This window comes from Lissotriton vulgaris, chromosome 10, assembly GCF_964263255.1.
Source record: "Lissotriton vulgaris chromosome 10, aLisVul1.2, whole genome shotgun sequence".
Lineage (NCBI taxonomy): Eukaryota > Metazoa > Chordata > Amphibia > Caudata > Salamandridae > Lissotriton > Lissotriton vulgaris.
This window is the reverse complement of record NC_141698.1, coordinates 477,180,649-477,202,223: the sequence shown is the minus strand read 5'-3', so window position 1 is coordinate 477,202,223 and position 21,575 is coordinate 477,180,649. Positions and strand designations below refer to the sequence as shown.

At 44.7% G+C, this 21,575-nt stretch overlaps 1 protein-coding gene across 1 annotated transcript in view; it reads left to right on the top strand.

The window, feature by feature from the left end:
* Positions 1–21,575, top strand: part of LOC147685426 (partitioning defective 3 homolog) — a 532,416-nt gene that overhangs the window by 204,244 nt on the left and 306,597 nt on the right. The window contains exon 2 of the mRNA XM_086939787.1: positions 1,922–2,017. Coding sequence (XP_086795913.1) covers positions 1,922–2,017 — 96 coding nt within the window. The remainder of the gene's footprint in view (positions 1–1,921; positions 2,018–21,575) is intronic.

Sequence of the window (21,575 nt, the reverse complement as noted above, 5' to 3'; positions counted from 1 at the left end):
CATTAGTGCAAAAGCAACCATTCAATACAAGCGCCTCCTACAAACTTTGGGTAACCTTCCTTTATCCCAGCGGCCTTCATTGGCTCCTTTCTCCACCTCCTGCTTGACACGGTAATCTTCCCACACGTCCTTGCTGCCATCTCTGTTTTCAACAAGAATTCATCTCTTCTTTGTTATTGCATTCCTTCCCAGGCCTAGCTATCGACTAAACAATGGACTCCTCTAAACTAACGATCTGTTGTCCACCTGCAATGGGAAAACAAATACATGCAACATTTCACAGTACAAGCAAAGAGCAAAGCTAAACTCTAGTCAGGAATCAAATTAAACACAACCTCAGACCTACCATTAGTCTAACTTAACATCACATGAGTTTCAATACAGCTTCTCTTTGTCTCATAAAACACATTCTCTCAAAACTCTCAACATCATGAATAAGCAATTCTACTAAGTTATTATTACAAAGGTAATGTTAGATCAGTTCACAAACATGTTTCAAGGGACACTTTACAGTTTAGGTGTCAGTGTGAGATTCGAAATTGTCAGTTACATATATAATACACATGAAAAATACTGTAGAACAGAGAAATACTTTTACATCTTGAACATGAACTCTTTTAGTCCTAAATTAGTCACACAGAATGCACGTGAGTGCATACTACTCAGGATTATAATGTACTCCTATGGCACCTTTAAAAGAAAGTCTGAAGCAAAACATTACGCGTAAAATTACACTTCTCCACAGTAAAGTGTCTACAGCACCCTAAAAACTCTTTTGGGGAGGATGGTGTTTGCCTTCTGGTGCATGTCGTTGTCAGGAATCTAACAAAGCATAGCCAGGCTCACCAGGTATGGTAAGAGATTGATTGATGATATATTATTATTTATATGCAAGCCTTTTCTTAACAACCTCTTGTGAATTGCCATCCGTCCCATTTCTTGTCATATGAGGTTTCTTGATGATTTCCTTGTAATTCTGCAGCGATTCAAAAAATTCTGAAAATAGTGCCCCTGTTAGTTGTTGTTTTGACGCATATGTACACCCAAGGTGTTTCTAGTTGGCTCAGTGTCTGGAAGCCTTCATAGCACTGGAAAAGAAAAATACATTCAGGCTTCACCTCCTTGTTACTGAGAGAAGGTGGGCAGAAACCTGGTTTGATTTCCAAAGCTATGGGCATCTTGTACCACCCAGTAAACGCCCAGGGCCTGATTCACAAAGGGCTTCCGTGTTCGTGGTGGAGGCCATGCAGTCGTTGGGGAGACGTCACTCTCGGGGTAGAATCTTCACAATGAGATCATTGCTGAAATTCCATCCTGAGTGCGGAGACTCCCCGACGACTACAGGGCCTCCGTCGCGATTTGCAGGGGCCGTATGTGAATCAGACCCTCTGTCTGAACACCCAGTCCCTCTGGGTCTAAAAGTGCAAGACAACACAGTGCTGATTTATAAGGGTTTTGGATCAACTAGTGATATATTAAAATAGAAGATGTGAGTCACAAGAAGGAGATATAACATAAAGTCATACGGAATATTGAAATTAGCAGAAGTTGGGCCACTCTAAGGAGCAAGCCTTAAATCCAATGAGTGAGGTTTGCTGTGCCAGGCATCTACGAGTTAGTGTGGTTGGTATGACCCCTTATTGATCCTTGTATGCGGAATGAGGAGCATGTTACCATATTGTTTATGGATGCAAAGGTAGTGGTACATACCACATATTCATTGTAGATCATTGTGTTTTACAAACTGTGCAGTTCTCTATTGTGCACTTTAGGTAGAACATCCGACCTGTACTTGTGTGGGACGACACTGGCCACACCACCTTTGTTATACCTCCTCCTAGCATTGCTACCCTTTCTTCCCCTTGCTACTTCTTTCTTATAATTCCATATCCCTGACAGTTTTATTACCTCCTTTTCACAGGTATTAAAGTCATTGGCGGTATAAGGGAGTTCTGCGGAGAGGAGTATGGAGTGTATGTGAAGAGGATCATTCCGGGCGGGGTAGCGTACTCTGACGGTGAGTCTAGCACACAGACATAACTGTAAGAATGCTGGGCAGAAGGGGATGATTATAATGTCAGGATTCCTCAAGCACTGTTTGACTTGAGAATTTGAAATTTCTCCAGATGTACTCAGTCAAAGGCTATAGGGCACGGCCAGTTTGGGATTCCTACAGCATTGCTATGGCAATGTGACAGATGCATGAGCTTCCATCACAAGTTTCCTGCCATTGATATAGAACTCCAGAAATGCAAGCTTCCTTCAGCAATACTGAATCAGCGCTGTTCGACCTGAGGAGTATGGGTTTACTTCCAGGAGTGACCTCCCAGTTTTATCAGTCCTGAGTAGTGGAAGCTTCCTTCACCGCCACCCTCTTAGTGCAGTTATGTTGTATGTTTTTCTTCAATAGAGCTGCCCCACTAGTGCTAAGAGTGCTCCTTTACATCTATAGATTTGTTTTTGGTTCCTTTTGCTCACCACCCCCCTAGTGCTCACACTTTATGTGGGTTTTGTCAACCTGTAAAGAAAGTCTATGTACTAAAAAGGAAAGTAAAGTGCAGTTCAACCATTTCTAGGCACTAGTTTACTTGCTAACCGAGATGAAGAGAAATTCACTATGCATTGTAAAATTCATGCTTTTTCCTAATGGTAATATGAAATAGAATTTTGCAAGGTCTGCCCAGAAGCCAATTCCAGGTGGTCAGGGCTTTGACTGAGAAAACATCTTTGACTCTGAGTCATCTTCTTAATTTGTGACTTTTTAAACATTCATTTTTGCTTAATGTCATCTGTTGTCTGGGGTGAACCACTAACATTTTTGGTTAAGTCTGCTGGTGTTAAAAACTATTCCGCATATGCAGGTTTGGAGTCATGCAATGGACTGGTCAAAACATTTTAGGCATACAGGAGAGTAAATTACCTAATTCTAGGATTTGGTGGGTGGCAGAGTTGATGGGGGAGGATACACTTAGGTTGAAAATGATCTCATAAAATATTGCAGGTTTAAGGCAGAAGCTGGAAAATCCAGATTGGATAAGTCTAGTGGTGAACCATAATATCTTATGTTTTCATGAAACATGGAAAGCAGGTCCTATTTTCTTAGATGGCTACTGATTCTTCCAAACCCCAGCGATTCCCTATAAGGCGAGGCGAGCGAGAGGTGATATTTTAAACCTGATGGCCAATACACTTAGAATAAAGGTTTTAAAGTTTCAGAATGAATCCCCCTACTATCATATCTCAATGATTGGGACTGGATTTGAATTAACTTCTATAATAATAACTGTGAAGGTAATATGGCACTGATGGTCGGCTCATTGGTGATTGAGTCTATTTGTGCAGTTCATCCTAATTGATTTAATACACTAGTGGTAGGTGATTTCAATGCTCACTGTTGTGATAAGTTGTCCAGAACTGTATGCAGTTTATTTGACAGGGAGGGAAATGCCACTCCCCACTTTACCCACAGCAAATACGGAAATGTGCCTAATAAATTGACATTAATATTAGCTCATAAGCAGACAGACATACTGACCTGTTCAGATCCCAATCCCTACTCAGTACAGTTGATGAGAGCTTTTGATGAGATTCTGGGTTACACCAACAGTAACCTGGTGCGGGCTTGTTCCTCCAACCAGACACCAATTTTGCAATGGTTGATGCTGCTTATCCGCAGTCCTTAAAAAATCTACATGCAGCTCTCAGGATGAGCCCAAGAAATAAGAGTGTGGAGATGTCTTTTCTTACACATTTCACATTCCAGAACTGCCCCTCTGGAATGTGGAATGTGTGTGGGGTTTGGAGTTCTGGTGATGTTCTTCTTGTGTCAGTTGCTGCTGGACTGCGGACGTAGTGGCCAGTAAACTCAAGACTTAAGCATGGCACGTCTCCTGTCTCTTCATTGTGACTGTGTCAGTCACCACAAATTGGCGACAAATTGGCCACAGTGAGGAACCCACGCACTTCAGAGGCAGCCCAGGCCGTATTCTAGGCGGAATACAATCCAGTTGGAAACGTCGGGGAGGAAGAAAACGAAACGTGCAGGCCAGTGTTTGTCTGTGTGACTTTTCGTGCCCCCTCCTTTTTCCTGACTTTGGGTGAAACTTCCCAGAGATTTTCAAACTGAGGGTTTAGGGCTGTGTACTTGACGGCAAGTGGAATACATTCAAACAGAAATTGGGAGGTGTGACATTGCGTTCATCAGTGTCACGCGCCATACACTATGATGATCTGCGTGTGTTATTAGCCCTCCCCCACCGTTTCAGCAAGCTCGTGTTACCTTGTCCACGTGCCTCTCTCTTGGTGGAACACTCACCCTCTCAGTCAAAACGCTGGCCTCTCATACAGCATTCCAGCGTGTATTCCCCACCCTTTTCCTTTGTTGGTTGTCGTCACAAAGAAGGAAGAGTGCAGGCACACAGAGAACTCCAGCGTCAGAGTAGGAAAGTGTCACCACGCTCACCCTCTACCAACGTCAGTGGCCATATTGAATCGGGTTTGACACCAGTAAACTCAGGCACTATCACATTCTTCTTCTTCCAAGGTCAGCGGCCATTTTGGATTGAGGTCTACAGCATCTTCAAGTTTTCCACATCAGTAACCATACTGCTTTGGTTTTGAGCACAGTTTTTCGTTTTGTTTCTCTGGCTTGCCAGTTGGTTAAGCTTCTTTGGTATGCACACACTGTGGTGCGTAACAATGTGAGTGTTGTCGACATACGTCAACAGGACAAGCAGTGTCTGTGGTGCACACACGTTTGCTGCATTACACTTGGGGCACGCTGGGCATCTGTGATATGCGCACATTTCCAGTCAATGTTGGGAGCTTAGAATTGCACATCCGTGACACGCATATGCAGTCCAGTCTTTTCTTTATGGTATCTATGAATTTACGCATCATCTGTGGTTCACACACAAACTGTGTATGAATTGTGCTGACTAGTTTCCTGTATTTCTTTTATTGTTTTTTATGTAACTCAGCTCAAGTTCAAACTCATTATCCCCTTTTGTGTCAATTCTATCTCTCAAGGCCACTTTGCAGAATATCAATTCCCCTTTCTGCAATCACCTAGTGACCCACCCGTCCCTTGGTGGAATTGGTACAGAGCTTTCACCAGGGGCGTAGCTAGAGTTTGTGGCGCCCGGTTCTATCCCTCAGATTGCCGCCCCTTGGGGGGGGGGGGGAAGAGGACGTTGAGCACACTGGATACCACGCCCTCCTAGCTGTCCTGCCTGCAGATGCCTAGGACTCAACAAGCAATGGGGGACAAAGATTGGCCTGTCTTGTGAATTTTAAAATGATGTGTACTCCTATTCTCATCACATGCAAGTGAAAGGCCCTTTTTAGTATTTCGGGATATTTGGTCACACGGTGTTAAATGTTCCTGTAGTACTAAAGCAGCAACTTTTTAATGTAACTTATACCCTGACTTAAAGAAACCTTATAAGTTTAAAGTAAACATATCTAAAATGTCAGTAATAGTGTTTTAAACTTCATTCACACAACCCACTCTCCTGCAGTACGTCGTCTATCCCCTATCCCTGCCCGTAATTCGGTTATCCCTGCCCGTAATTCGGTTATCCCTGCCCGTAATTCGGTCAGAGCATATCGGGATGAGCTACACTGGCTTCCCATAGCCCGGCGTATTGATTTTAAAATCCTGATTCTTGCATTCCGGGCAATTCATGGAACTGGCCCGACCTATCTGAGCAAACGACTCAAGATATCATCTTCTGTAAGACACCTGAGATCTAACAGCCTTCGTCTACTGAACGTCACAAGATTCAGGCTCACCCAAAGTGGCGGCAGAACTTTCACCATCACAGCTGCCAAGCTCTGGAATAGCCTACCTCTTGACCTTAGGTTCATCGAATCTGAGCCAGTCTTTCGACGCAAACTAAAAACCTGGTTGTTTACTAAACGCTAATAAAATACTTCTGCGTCCCTTGATTTTCCTCTCAAATGGACTTGAACTAGGCAACCCTCTCTGGTGATATTCATGTAATCTTAGCGCCGGGACACCCCCGCCGGAGGTAGCCGCGCGCTCTACAAGCTTCTAAAATAAATAAATAAATAAATTTCCTTTACATGTTTTGCAGCCTATATAATAGATAACAGCCATCGGGGCACCACCACATTCACATAGCTGCCAAGGTTTCTGATTGCTATGTGTGACATTTTCATAGTTTCAATGCAATTATGAGTGACATTTCAAGAACTACGAGTGACACTTTCTCGCAAGTAAAATCAAGCAATGAAGATGAAGGAAACATACAAATATTAGCAATTACTTCCCACTGAGCAACGAAAAACTCTAAGAATATCTTAAAACTGCTGCAAAACACCAGAAATGGAAGGACACTAATGGAGACAGAATGCGTGACTGCAGTCCTCGGTAAAGGAGGGCAGTCAGTAGTTGTTTTAGTTAGGGGGTAGGTGCTCTGCTTTGTGGCTGGCATGGGCATAGCTGCCAGGTTTTCGGTTTGCTCCTGTGTGAGATTTATAGGCTTTCAGGGTATTTATGAGTAATGTTTCGCTGCCTCATATGTAATCCATCAAACGAATTAAAGACAGCTCTTTTATATCTTTTTTCATGCAAGTTTAATTTTTTCATAGCTTATTCAGCCTTTCTCATAAGCCATAGACTGCAATGCAAAGTGAGATCGCTTTTGACAATAGCTTTCACATATATTCCTTTTCGTTTACAGACCCAAAATGTGTAAACATTCTTAATGGCTGCAGAAGCAGTCACAAATTTATATCAGTGCGGCTCATTAAGACTATGAATATAACTTCATTCGGATAATAATATAATTAGAGGGAAATATTTGGTCAAAGGGCAAAAACTATACCTCAAAACAAATGCACAGTGCTACTGTTAATGGGACATGATTATTTTTTTACGCACATTTTCATTATTGCGGTGTCAGGATGGCAGATGCTCCCAGCTGCAGCAGGGCTCTCTTTTGCTGCTGGCAATGTAGTACAGAGGGCGGGCAAAGTTGAACAATTTAACCACATTTTTAACCATAAATGAAATCTGTAAGCAGTAAGTAGGTGTCGTGTCTGGCATATCTACTATGCTTGTCTAGTTATCCTGTGGAATGTTATCTTTCATGTGATGTCATGGAATGCTCCTGATTCCTACACCAACACTACAGTAGGATCCTTGAACAATAAGAAGAGCATCACAGACAGACAGTCATTATGTTGTCTGGGGGGCTGGGGAGGCCAGGAGCATGCAGCCATGTTAAAGAAATGCTCTCGCCTGACTTCCCCGTGTCCACAGCAAAAACAAAATCATCTAGATACTTCACCATTTTGCTACACAGGCCCGTCTGCGAGGCCTACAGCTCCAACTTATATGAGAGGACACGAGTTGCCCAGTTGCTGGCAGGCTGGGAAACCAGCTACGGCCAGGCGCCCTTGCACGTGACCCCATAAAAAACAAGATGCCAGCTCAGACTGCCTGATAGTTCCGAATGACGGCCGCGCTTTGTGAAGACACTGACTTGATACACGTTGTTGGGGGGCTGATCGGGAGGGTGGGGGGGACTGATCTCAAGAATTATGTTTTCCTCCCCACGTGTGGCTGGCAACGCTAAATATAACGAACTTGAACACATTAATAAAAAAAAGTGAAGGTGTGGGAGCGTGTATAATCTGCTTGCCTTTGTGTCACCAGGGCTACCCTGGGCTGGACACTGATTCATCCCACCTAGAGGCCCAAGTTAAACTGTAAGGTGCGCCATAATACGCAGGCAGTGTTGAATCCATCTGAAGTTTGTTTAATGAAATAACACAGATGCACGCAATAAAACAGATGCAAGACATTGCATGTGATTGCTGTATTTCTCCTACCTTCATCTGGTCGTCAGGCCCCACTTCAAAGATTGGCCTTTTCCCTGACCTTGCTGGATTTTGCGTAGTGGCGTCTAATCCCATGTCACAGAGGGTGGTTGGGTTTAATCCCATTTAGAGGAACCGCCCCTGCCGAGAGGAACAAACGCAGGATTTTGTTAAATCGCGCTGCAGCCTGCACTCCTTTTGACCTGCGTTGGTAACTGCTGCAGAGTGCACACAAACGCAGGACTTTGTTTTTGGCAAAATAATTGAAAACTAAATCCCGCGTTTGTGTGCACTCTGCAGCAGTTACCAACGCAGGTCAAAAGGAGTGCAGGCTGCAGCGCTGGTGGCTTTGCACTTAATTTTAAACTGGCCGCGGCACTGGAGGCTCGTTGCGGCCGTGGCCGCCTTTATAATTTATTTGGGGCCAAATAAATGATAAAGGCGGCCACGGCCACATCGAGCCACGCGGCCGCGGCCGCCTCAAAAATTGTGCCGCCTGGGGAGGACCGCCCCCCTCGCCCCCCCTAGCTACGCGGCTGGCTTTCACCAAGTATCTGGGAGCCATTGGGGGCAATAGGTATGGTTCAGAATGTAAAAAATACTTATTGGAACATAATCTGGGGTTTGAGTGTCAGTCTATTAATGAGCATTTGCCACCTTTCCAATTACAACAATATAGTGATGAGTTGGATGAGTATGAGTTGGCAGTGAAAAAACTAGAAAAAACATTCGATGTTCAACCTAGTTGGATTGTTAACAGACACAAATTCTTCACTAGGGAGCAGTTGCAGGATGACACATATGTAGCAGTTTTACGTATGTTAGCAGCAGAATGTGAATTCGAGAACTTTACATCTCAACTCTTCCGCAACCAGATAGTGGTAAGTTTCTGGGATAAAAAGTTCACAAGAAACTACTCACTATGAGAAATCCCATTTTGACAGAAACCATTGACGTGGTGAAAAGTATTGAAGTTTCATGCAAGGTTTGCAAGGAACTAACACAGATGTAGACTAGTAGTGTGTCAGTTGTAAACGATAATAGCACTACTGAGAAAAATAAGAAGACCACTAAGAGGAAATAATCCAAAGGGAGGTTCTTCAGCCAGAAAAACATTTGTTTCAGGTGTGGATATTCTAATCACAGTCCGAATGGTCGACCATGTCCAGCTAAGAATGTTAAAAGCAAGATCTGTGGCAAAATGATAAGGTCAACACTATACTTAACCCCTTCGACACTGATGACGAGCTCAGCTCGTCATGAAGTACACCTCTCATACGCTCATGACGAGCTGAGCTCGTCATGAACCGCGGGATTTTTAAAACTTCAGCGCACCGCGGGAAAATGCGCCGCACCGATAGTGTTAATGGTGAACTATGTAAGAGCTCTGAGGAAGAACAGACCATTGAGAGAGATTTTGTGATAGTGGTTCAGGGTGGCGAATTAAATTGCGTTGATCCTTACGAAGACATCATGGTTGATGGCAAGGTGTTGAGACTGCTCATTGACTCTGGTGCAAGGATGACAATGGCGAGTTGTTCCAGGAGGTTTGGGGTAACTGGGAATTACTCACTCCGGACAGGAATCCTGTCCGGAGGTTGGCAGGAAGATTGAACCGTCTAGGTATTTTGTGCCACTTGAGGTTTAAAACCCGCAAAATGTTTGGCAAAGTTTATGTTGCCAAGAAATGCTTGAACATTCTTGGTTGGTACCATCAGGGTCTATTCGGGATGACACTTAGGCCGGGTAGAAAGGTTCCGGTTTCTGTGGTCATACAGCCGGACACACCCTGGACGGGGTCTTTACCAATGACCCTAGGGTGCAGATTCCCCTCCCGCTCTCTTGGTCAGATCATATGACCATTCCCTTTGATTTTACGTATTCAAATTCCATCTTATCCCCGGCAGACTCCAGCAAGTGGGAACTCAAAAGAAATTTTAAAGGGATAAACTGTGACACACTAGCTCCCCCACTGTCCAACCACTGCCTGTCACCTGTAAGGAACACTCATAGTGCTGCGCTTGATTTGCACAACTCTATCTTGAAGGCAGTAGATATACTGGCCATAGTCAAGCCGCACTATTCTGCCAGAAAACGCCCCTCGGCGCCCTGGTTTTCTAACACCCTCAGGTCCCTTAGGCAGGGATGCAGAAGACAGGAGAGAGCCTGGAGGCTATATCTAGATCCAGAAGAAAAGCAAAAACATAAGATCTTACTTAAAGAATACAAATCTGCAGTGCTTGCGGAAAAGAAACAACACTTCTCTAAGAAGACTATTTCCCTTAGGTTCACCAGGGAGTTGTTTAAAATCGTTGACTTCCTATCAGCCCTGCAATCTCCAGACCCCACTGTGGCATCTCAGGAGCTTTGCGACCAGATATCCACTTTCTTCCATGTAAAGATAACCGATATCTATTCCAGTCTAGAAGCTTTCAATCAGGAACTAGAACCCCCGGCCACTCCTGTCCCTCCCTCCGTGGAAGAAGTTCCCGCTGAATTATCTTATGGCATTCTCAACAACTTCCCTCAGCTTACGCTAGAACAACTCAATCTGCACCTAGACAAGCTGAATTCAGGCTCTCCCCTCGACCCTTGCCCCTCAAGATTTTTAAGGAATGCAGAAATGTTCTTCTTCCTGCCTTCCTTGAAGTAATTAATCTTTCAATCCTGGAAGGGGCCTTTCCCACGCCCTGGAAAATGGCCATAGTTAAACCTCTTCTTAAAAAAGCCACATTGGACCCCGGTATCTTAAACAATTTTCGGCCTATTTCTTTGATTCCTGCCCCTGCAAAAATGTTAGAGGCCCATCTTAACATTCATCTTAGTGCCTTTTTGGAGAACGCTAGCCTTCTTGACCCCTCTCAACACGGTTTCCGCAGGGCTCATAGCACCGAGTCCGCTCTCACAGTTGTCACTAATAACATCCTTGCTAAGGTCGACAGTGGCCAGACCACTCTTCTGGTCCTGCTCGACCTTACAGCCGCATTTGACACCCTATCTCCCTCCATCTTAGTCAAACGACTCAAGGAGATAGGAGTGAACGGGCCGGCGCACAGCCTATTGAAATCTTTTTTGGATGACCGTGTACAAAGGGTCAAGTTGGGCGACTTTCTCTCACCAGCAAAACCGGTGCAGTGTGGGGTCCCTCAGGGGACATCCCTGAGCCCCACACTTTTTAACATTTATGTAACACCGCTCGCCAGACTTGTAAGATCTTTTGGGCTGGAAGTTTTATCCTATGCCGATGATACCCAGATCATGGTCTCCCTCTCACACTCCGCCGACATCACAGCCCGGAATTTCAGAAACTGCATGGAAGCAGTTGCTGGCTGGATGGTGAGGAATTTCCTCAAATTAAATGGGGAAAAAACAGAGGTGTTGATCTTCGGAGACAAGGAAGAGATATGGTCAATTGATTGGTGGCCTCCCGCTCCGGGGGTTTGTCCTAAGCCCTCCCAGTCTGCTCGAAATCTGGGTGTCATTTTTGACAATAAACTCTCTTTCGACAAACAGGTCAGCAAGACGATCTCCACCTGTTGTGGAGCCCTTAGAACCCTGAGGAAGTTGGTGTGCTATCTTTCACCTGAGGCCCGGAAAACTGTTAGAGTAGCACTAATCTCCTCTAGGTTAGATTATTGTAATGCACTGTACTTGGGTATCAATAAACAGCAGGTACAACGCCTGCAATTGGTACAAAATGCAGCTGCTCGGTTCGTCACTGATGCCCCCAGACTTTCATCAGCAACCTCCATTAGGAGGGACCTTCATTGGCTCCCTATGCAGGCCAGCATAGAGTTCAAGGCTCTTTGTCTTACCCACCGTGCCTTGTATGCCGGTGGTTTGGAAGATCTCAAATCCTTGCTAATACCCTATACCACTGGTAGGGCACTTCGATCTGCCAACAACATTTTTTTGGTGATCCCCTGAACCTATAAAGCCAGATGGGGGGAGGTCTTTCCACTCCCTTGTCCCCAAGATCTGGAATACCCTTCCGGCAGATATTAAAGGTTAGTCGGCTTACTCTCTCTTTCGAAAGGCCCTGAAGACTTCGTTCTTCAGGGAGACTTATCTGTAAATTCCTTCCCTCTACTGCACAGCCTATACCATCGTTAGCGCCTTGACGCCTATGGGCAAAGTCGCGCTGGACAAATTCCTTTTCAATTCAATTCAATTCAATTCAGCGATGGAATACCCACTGATTTTGTTCTTGATGCAACTGATCCCAGCACCAAGTGGACTGGTTTGTTTGGATTTTGCGTGAAAAGTTAGGCAAAATCGAAGGAGTCAAGAACAGGATAAAGGTCCAAAGTGATGTCACCCTAGTCACATGCTAAGAAATTTACCATTTGGTGTTCATGTGGAGTTAGCTGAAATACCTAAAAAAATGTGTGCGGATGGTGTGATTGAACCGATTGAGTTATCTTCGTGGTTATCCCCCTTGGTCATTGCAAGGCAAAAGAATGGCCAATTGAGGGTCTGCATAGACCTTAGGAAGCCTCGACAAAGTCATTTGGGTAGATTCACATCCCCTACCCCGCATTGATGACATCATCAGCACTTTTGCCGGGGCAAATTTTTTTTCAAAGATTGATCTGGCTTCCGCCTACCATTAGGTTGAGCATGATGAATCTTAACTTCACCTCAAAGCTTTTGTGTCGCCAGTCGGCATATTTTAATTCAGGAAGAACCTTTTGGTTTGGCGTCAGCAGCGTCTGTCCTCAATGTGTGTGCTTGAGAATGTTTTAACCCCTTCGATGCGGCCGCGATTTCTCCCGTGTGCGGCCGCCGGCCGAACACGGGCGGGCCATGACGAACCCCAGCCGTCATCAGCACACGAGCACTGTAGTGCATGACGGCTGGGGTTCGTCATCAGCATGGAAGGGGTTAAAAGGGATTGATGGGGTTATAACATTCCAGGATGATATACTTGTCGCTGGTGAACATATTACCAGTCACGATAGACGAATGCATGCTGTGTTGGAGAGTCTGCAAAAGTTCGGGGTTGTTGGTAACCTTAAAAAATGAGTATTTGCCAAGAAAAACATTGAGTATTTGGGACACATAATGTCTTAGAAGGGCGTTTAGCAAAGGCCTGGGTTAGTCAAAGCAATCACTAAGGCACCTACTCCCAAAAGTAAAAACATATGGCGTCGTTCCTAGGAATTCTACTTGAAGTTCATTAAAAATTTTCAGCAAAAGTTATCCATTTAAGAGAACTCTTAAAAAAAAACACATTTGAGTGTGGGGATTCGTGCTGGGACGAGTTTCAGGCATTGAAGAACAACATTGTCTCAGCATGTGTCCTAGCACCTTTTGACCCTTCCAAGAATGTATTATCACAGTAGATGCCAGCAATGACGGCTTAGGTGCCACCATTGCTCAGCAGAAGGGTTCATCCGAATTGACTGTTGGTTTTTCATCCAGATATTTGAGCGTAAACAAGAACGTTTATTTTCTGTCATTGAAAAAGAGCTTTTGTATTGTTGTTGGGCAGTAGAATGCTTCAAATGTTTCATTTGGGGGTGAAAGTTCACTTTCAGGACTGACCACAACCCTTTCGTCAGCATTCTTGGGGGTACTGTCATTAAAGATCATACATGAAAAATGTCAATGTGCAGTTCCTAATTGTGAAGGAGTGTTCAGGTCTGTTATAGGGTGCCCTCACACACCATGGAGGACATCATGCTTCATCATTGGGCCGGCTCCTCTTGGGGCCGGCGCCAGACTCTTACACTACCGCAATGCTGGTTCTGGATGTCACAATGTAACCAGTGTTGCTGTTTTTTACCAGGTTGATTGGCCTGGAGTCTGAGACCCTTGTACTCTGACATTGGAGATGACTGGGGTGTGTCAGCAGAGCACTTTGTTGCTCGTACCATAGGGTAGGGTGGCAACTACCTTTTGTCCTACCCTTGCTTCAGTCCCTCGACATCTCTGGTAGTGTAAGAGTAGAGATCACCTTCTCCTTTTTACCAAGGTCCTGATGAATTGCCACCAGACCAGCTGGGGGCTTTTTTAGGCAAGGATCATGTCGACCATTTGCACCAGATAGACACTGCAGGATCATTGTTTCCAGGCAGGGCTCACAGTTTTTTGCTAGGTTAGTGCACAAACAGAATAAAGTTAATGACAAGGGCAGTACTAGACCTATTTTAAACAACACTGCACACTCACCACACTACCTTGCCCACATACCCTCACACTTCATAAAAATAAAATCTCCGCTAAAGAGCCCCTTTGCGGGTGTCCGTCGGGCATTGCAGTGCTGGCCCGACGAGGAGCGGGCCCAGTTATGAAGCATGACATCCTCCAGGGTGTGTGATGGCAGTCTATAACAGACTTGAACACTCCTTCAGAATTAGGAAATGCATATTGACATTTTTCATATCTTATCTAGGAGTATATGTGCAGGACCTGGTTAAAAAAGCTCCTGGTTTCTTCTATTTAAGAAAATTAAAGATCATACACTAAGGTAGGCCAGATTAAGTAAAAAACTTTTGCAGTATAACTTCAGTGTAGAATACATCCCAGGTGAGAAGAACACAAGGGCGGACTATCTACCTCGCTGTCCTCTTAGCATCTCTGTTTATCCCGGGAATGTTAAGGAAGATGATGAAAAGTGTTTAATTGCTAGTATTGATCTTTGTCATGATACCTCTTTCACAGATTAGGTGTGGGTTGATGAATCCGTGAAAGATGAGGAACTCGAATGTGTCAGGAAGTTTGTTATTGGGGGTTGGCCCAAGAAGAAAGCTTTGCCCTATGGTTTGTGGGCTTACTTCAAGGTTGCTGATGAACTTTCCAACGAGAAAATAGGGATTCTGGAACAGGGTGACAAGCCTGTGTCCCCAGTTGGTCTGAGAGATCGTATCATTCTGTGTGGTCACAAAGGCCATTTAGGTCAGACCATCAGCAAGAGGAAGATTAGAGACAGTTATTGGTGGCCTGCCCTGGATGCTGCTATCATAGCCAGCATTCGTTGCATTCTTCATGTGTGCCACCAGCGATAAAAGGTCTAAAAACTGAAGCCGTCCCTCCCCGACCTGTTAGTCTGCCTGGGTGTGTGTGGTCAAAACTAGCTATTGACTTAATCGGCCGTTTGAGTGATTGCCACACAAATTCAAATTCGCCATTGTGGTTTTAGGCTACTGTAGCAAATGGTGTGAGGTTACGTTTGTCGAGGAACCCAACACTTCCGCTGTTGTCAAATGTCTCAAGAATCTGTTTTTTATTAGAATGGTGTCTGAAACAAATTGTCTCCGATAATGAAGTCCAGTTTGTATCGAGGGAAATGAAGGATTTTCTGGTCAGCAATGCCATAAGACACAAACACATTGCTCTGCATGACCCGAGGCCAACGGGCTCATAGAAGAAATTAACCTTGCCCTGGTGGAATGCATATAGTGGGTTCGGCAGAACAATGAGGATTTGTGCCAAGCTGTGGAGAACATGTTGTGGTTGCACAGGTCTTGTCCCAACACTGTTTCTGGTCTGTCTCCTTTTAAAATCATGCAGGGGTGTGTGCCTGCCTTTAGGTCATGTCCTGCATCTATGAGGGAGTGTCAAATCAAAAGTGATAAAGTGATCAGATACTTTGTGTAGATAAAATCGTAAGACTCAGATTTTATAAGTTTCAACCCAAAATGAAAAATTAGTTTGATGCAGTGCACAGGGTCAAACCCACTCGGTCAGACTTACTTGTAGGCAATTGGGTATGCGTGAAAGATCCTTCTCATGTTGTGAAAAGGAGATCAAAGTTCAAAGCACCTGCGAGAGTGGACGTTGTCACCAGGAATGCTGTCTGTATGGAGTGGGATGAATGGTGATGTCTTTTCTTACATATTCCAGAACTGCACTTGAATGTGTTGTGGGGTTTGAAGTTCTGGTGATGTTCTTCTTGTGTCAGTTGCTGCCGGACGGCGGACACTGTGGCCAATAAACTCAAGACTTAAGCACCGCACGTCTCCTGTCTCTTCATTGTGACCATGGCACCATAAAGGGTCTAGTGAAGAGTATGTGGATACAATATAAAGAAGCATGGAGTGCTAGTATAAGGTGTCTGCAGGAGAAGGCATGGGAGAGTTTGCAATAAGCAGCAGTTGAGAGAAATAGTTAGAATTTGGAGAAAGTGATAAATGCCCCCTTCCTCAAAAATGAAAGTGATCTGACCTTAGACCGACAGGTTGAAGAGGAAGCTTGGGTGGCTCACTTTATGAAAACATTTGGAGTATCTGGTGAGGGCGCTGTCCCCCAAGCAGTTTACAGCAGGTTGAATTAAGGGGCAGCTTAGCTTTTGAACTTGCAGAGGTGAGGCGTGGGATGACTCTGTGTAGCTCTGCAAAGGCCCCAGGCCCAGATGGGGCTCCCATAGAAATCTTTTTAGAGCACCAAGATCTGTGGGCGCCATTATTGATCGATATATTTAATGTTATAGGGAAGATGGGACCCCCAGAATTTAGGAAAAAAACAATAATAATCCCTGTACATAAAAAAGGAGATAAGGCTTTACCTCTCAATTTAGACCCATCTCATTGATAAACCGTACAGCAAAATTAACGGGCGTCTATTATTAAATAGGCTAGAGGAATGGGCCAGGCAATAGAATGTTTTGATAACAACACAGTATAGCTTTAAAAAAGGGGAAGGGACCATAGTCCAATGTCTTAATTTGAGTCTGATAATCACTAAATACACTGCCGTCAAGAATGGCCAAATATATATGGGCCTTTATGGATCTTTCAGCTGTGTCACACACTCTAAGCTATGGTCTGGTATGGAAGCCTTGGGCATTAACGAGACTATAATAACCTTTATATATCAGGTATATTCACAGGCGTCTGCCTGTGTTTGGTACAGAAGGGATGCGGAATGTACAAGGCCCTTCAAGATTCAGAGGGGCACCAGACAGAGATGCATACTTGCCCCGTTTTAGTTCTCACTTTATACTAATGAGGTGGAGGCCGGACTAATTGGATCTACTTCTAATGTCCCTTATATTAATTCCATTCCCCTGCCAATACTTTTATATGTAGACGATGCTGTGCTAATCCGCAGAACTGGGAAGGCACCGCAGACACTTATTGAGGCATAGACGGGTTTTATGAAAAACGTGGATCTTCGAGTTATTGAAGCAAAACCTTTGTACTTATGGCAGAGGGTCAACCAAAGAAACTGCCAGTATTCCACATAAAAACAAAACAGGAGGTAACCCTTAAACCCAGTCGAGACCCGGTGGATATATGTAACAATGCAACAATGTCTCAACTGGTAATCATTTAGTAGACAAATACATAAAGAAAACAAGTAAATTGTAGCGCAAAGGAGAGAAAGGGAGACCACAATAATTAAGAAGAAACAATTAAATTGGTCTGTATTTAAACAGTGTTGGTACATCAGCCCTAAATTACATTGTATGCAAGTGTAACCCAAACATTGGTGTACACAAACATGCTTGTGTAGAGGGTGACAAATAAAATAAAGTGAAGTAACAGCGAAAAACGGTGCAAAAGAAATTAATTTGAGGAATGGTTACAAAACAGTAAATAGATCATTCCTAAAAAGTTTAACTGTTTTTAAGAAACCAAAAGTATGCCCAAGGATGCGTTGAATGGTCGATGGTGTTTCAACCTGTAAGAAAGTCAGGTCATCATCAGGAACGGGTACAGAGAATCGGTCAGTGCTGTAAAGAAGAATAAAAGGGGAAAAGGGGAAAGAATAAGAATGGGGAAAACACGTGAATGGGAAGATGAAGATGGAGTTAAACTACTGCTTCTACCTGTAGTGGTGGTAGTGGGTAAAGCTTGTAGACAGGATAAAACAGTCAAGGATTGTGGTTGTTGGTATATGGTCAGATACACGGGGGAATGAAAGTAATTGCCACGCTGTACAGTGAGGCTGATGGATGGAGCCCAGAGAGGGTCGTTAGGTTCCATCAGCAAGTTTAAAAATGAAAATAAGGAGATGAAGGATCTAGCAATTAGAGCTTACCATGTCCAAACCAGGGCATGTGCATAAACGGAGGCACATGCGGATGCTGGTAGGCGCCTACGAAGGTTCTGGGGAGGAACCCTGGGGTAGGCGCTGTAAATACCAGAGCAAGGAAGCTGAGCGAAGCAGGACCACAGCTTGGAAGGAAAGGTAGGGGAAAGGGTGGTTAGGTGAGACCACCCGGGATGGGAAATGAGAGCTCGGGAATGAAGTGACAGATTCAGATCTTGTTTCGGAAGGTCCAACAATTATATTAAAGCTCTGAGAGAGGATCCGACTCGCCTCAGGAGTGAAGCTTGCGTGGGATGAACTGAGGAGAGTGAAGGGGCAGGAGAAAGGTAGAGAAAGGCGAGGGTTAAAAAAAAGAAAAGAAAATCTTTTGATTCATATGGACAATTGAAGTGTTTTACAAAAACATACTGACTTCATCCACACTAATATATGCATGCTGACCGAAGAAATTCCAAACCTTTTCCATAACAAAAAAGAACTAGATATACAATATTATATACAATGAAAATAATAAGTTTCAATAATGATATACATTTTGTGACAATTAAGGAAAAAAATACAGCTAATGGTCTATTATCTCTAGTCATATATATCGTATCGTCATCATTGTGTAGAGGCAAGGAGGGACCGAGTTGGTTCCTGATATGGTCGACGCTGGACAAGATTATGTCCTCCCTCCTCCAGCTCAAAGAAGACATTCACACCATCAAAGAAGATATTCACACCATCAAAGAACTACTCATCATACCCCCCAGACACAACTCACTCAACACCACCACCCCTCTCAACTTGCCCTACACCCGGCCTGATGACGCTTACAAGCTACACCCATCACACAGGACCACGATCCACCACCACAATCACAACAACCGCACCCGTCGCCCACACTGGACAGTGATCCCTGCCCACAATCGCAACAACCGCCCCCGTCGCACATGCGACCCTCTGTCGGATCTTGATACTCTCACCCTCCTCCGCTCCTACGACCCAGCTGCCCTAAACGACCCAACCACCTCGCACCTCCACATCCCCACGATTCACTCAAATCCCTGTAGACCCTCCACACTAAACAACAGAATCTCCGTCTCGAATAACCTTAGAAAAGTCCCCCTCTCTCTAGTACCCTCTACCTCCCCTGACACACCCCGTCTTAAATGCACTCTCCTAAACTGCAAATCGGCCTCTAGACACTCCTCCTCCATCGCCGACCTAATCCTAACATTGGACCTTGACCTAATCATCTTGATTGAAACCTGGCTAACCGAATCTTCTACACCCATAATGGACATTCTGGTTCCTCCCAACTACCACATCATTAGGCTTGACAGGTCCGGCAAGTTAGGTGGTGGAATCGCATGCATATACAGGAACAAGCTTTCTGTTCTGAAAGTCTCTGCATCGTCCCTACCCTCCCCAACTTCCTACGAATACATCTGCCTCAAGATTATCAGTGAGGGTAAACCGATATGCTCACTTCACGGCATTTACCACCCACCCAGAGACAACCTCTCCTTCGTCCAACAAATCATGGACATGATTTCAATCAACGCTGGACGACAGCTCACCCAAATATACCTTGGTGACTTCAACCTCCACTGGAACGATCTCAATGATGCGGTGGTAAATAGTCTTAAACTTCCTCGATGCCCTGAGCCTCACCCAAATATGCAACAGCCCGACCCACGAGAAAGGCTCTATCCTTGACCTTATCATTGCCAAAGAGGAAGCTATCCAACTTGAGTCTATCCAACCCTGCGACTGGTCAGATCATCATATTGTCACATTCTTCATCAATGAAACAGTCAAACTCAGCACGGGTCAATCCTCCAGACCTAAAGTCTGGAAAAGAGATCTGAAAAAACTCAACCCATACTCCCTACCCCCGAACAGCCGCGACCTCCTGCTCCCTCCTGCGGGCGCTACAGATGTCCAATCCTTGACTGACCACTATCTCAATGCCATGACCTCAATAATTAATGAGGTTGCTCCCTTACAGCTAAAAAGAGTCTCAGCTAAAATTTCCAATCCATGGTACGACGGGAGTCTCAATGAAGATAGACGAGCCATGCGAATGGCAGAGCGCACCTGGAGAGCAGCTCCCTCTGCACTGCACCTGAAAATCCTGAAGAAAAAGAGAAACGCCTACTTCAGGAAAATAAAGCGCGCAAAAGCAAACTTCTTCAGCCTCCAGCTCGACCAAGCAAAAAACCGCCCAAGAAAACTGTTTGAGCTAATCAGAACACAAGCCAAGGAACAACCCCAACCTCTAAGTACTTCATGCGAAGCTCCCTCCTGTGAAGACTTCGCAGCTTTCTTCACCCAAAAAACTGACATTATAAAGACTGCTCTCCGCACTGACGCAAGCCTCTTCGCCACACCCAATTGCATAACACCCTCCGAACCAAAAAACAATGCCACATGGTCTTCCTTCGACACCTACTCCGAAGAAGAAATAGGCAAACTGCTCAGCACCTTGAAACCTTCCAATCACCTCACGGATCCCCTCCCTGCTAATGCTGTCAAAGATTTCACCCCATTGCTCCTCCCACTCTGGACTAAAATTATCAACAGCTCCCTCCAACAAGGAATCATCCCAGACTCCCTCAAAGTTGCACAAGTCACTCCTTTACTAAAGAAAGCTACAGCCGACCCATCCGACCTGAACAACTACTGTCCCATTACCAATATTCCCACTCTCGCCAAACTATTGGAAAAATGCGCACAACTACAACTGACTAAACACATTGATCAGTTTGATCTCCTCAATCCGCATCAATCAGGCTTCCGAGCAGGACACAGTACGGCAACTGCTATGACCCACATAATTGACGACGCCCTTCAAATCCTAGATCAAAACGATACCTGCCTCCTCATCCTTCTTGATCTCTCTTCAGCATTCGACACTGTTAAACATAAAAATTTACTCGATCTTTTGAACACAAGAATGGGTATTTCTGGAACTGTTCTCAAGTGGTTCACCTCCTTTCTACACAACAGGTCACAGAAATTCAAGAGTAACAACCTGATGTCCTCACCAATACCTGTTTCGTTAGGCGTCCCCCAAGGATCCTCCCTATCACCAACCTTGTTCAACCTTGTTATGGAACCTCTCACCACCTTGCTACAAGCATCCAATGTACTTTTTCACATGTACGCAGATGACACCCAACTATATCTCAAATTACAATCCCCCAATGACTTTATACTCCTGAACTCAACGATCAGGAACATCCAATTCTGGCTGGCCAATAATCATCTCAAACTCAATGCTCTGAAAACAGAGTTTCTCCTGATCTCACCTCCTGCGAAGATCTCTACCACTCAAACCTGGCTTAAACAGCTAACTGCACTCAATGTCCAACCCACCATAGTGGACTCAGCAAAATCACTAGGCATAACTCTCGACTCCAATCTCAACATGCAGCATCATATCAGCAAGGCTACTAAGGGAGCGAACTTCCAAATCAACACCTTGAGGAATCTTAAACCCTTCCTGCCAGACAAAGACTTCCAAACTGCAGTACAAGCACTAGTAATCCCGCGAATTGAATATGGCAGCATCGCCCTGTGCGGTCTCCCGCTAACGACTACTGCACCCTTAAGAGCTTCTCTAAACGCTGCAGCGAGACTCATCACGGGATCAAAAAAACACTTGCATATCTCCCCTGACCTGAAATCCTTGAACTGGCTGCCGTTTGAAGCCAGAATACATCTGAAAATAGCCTGCA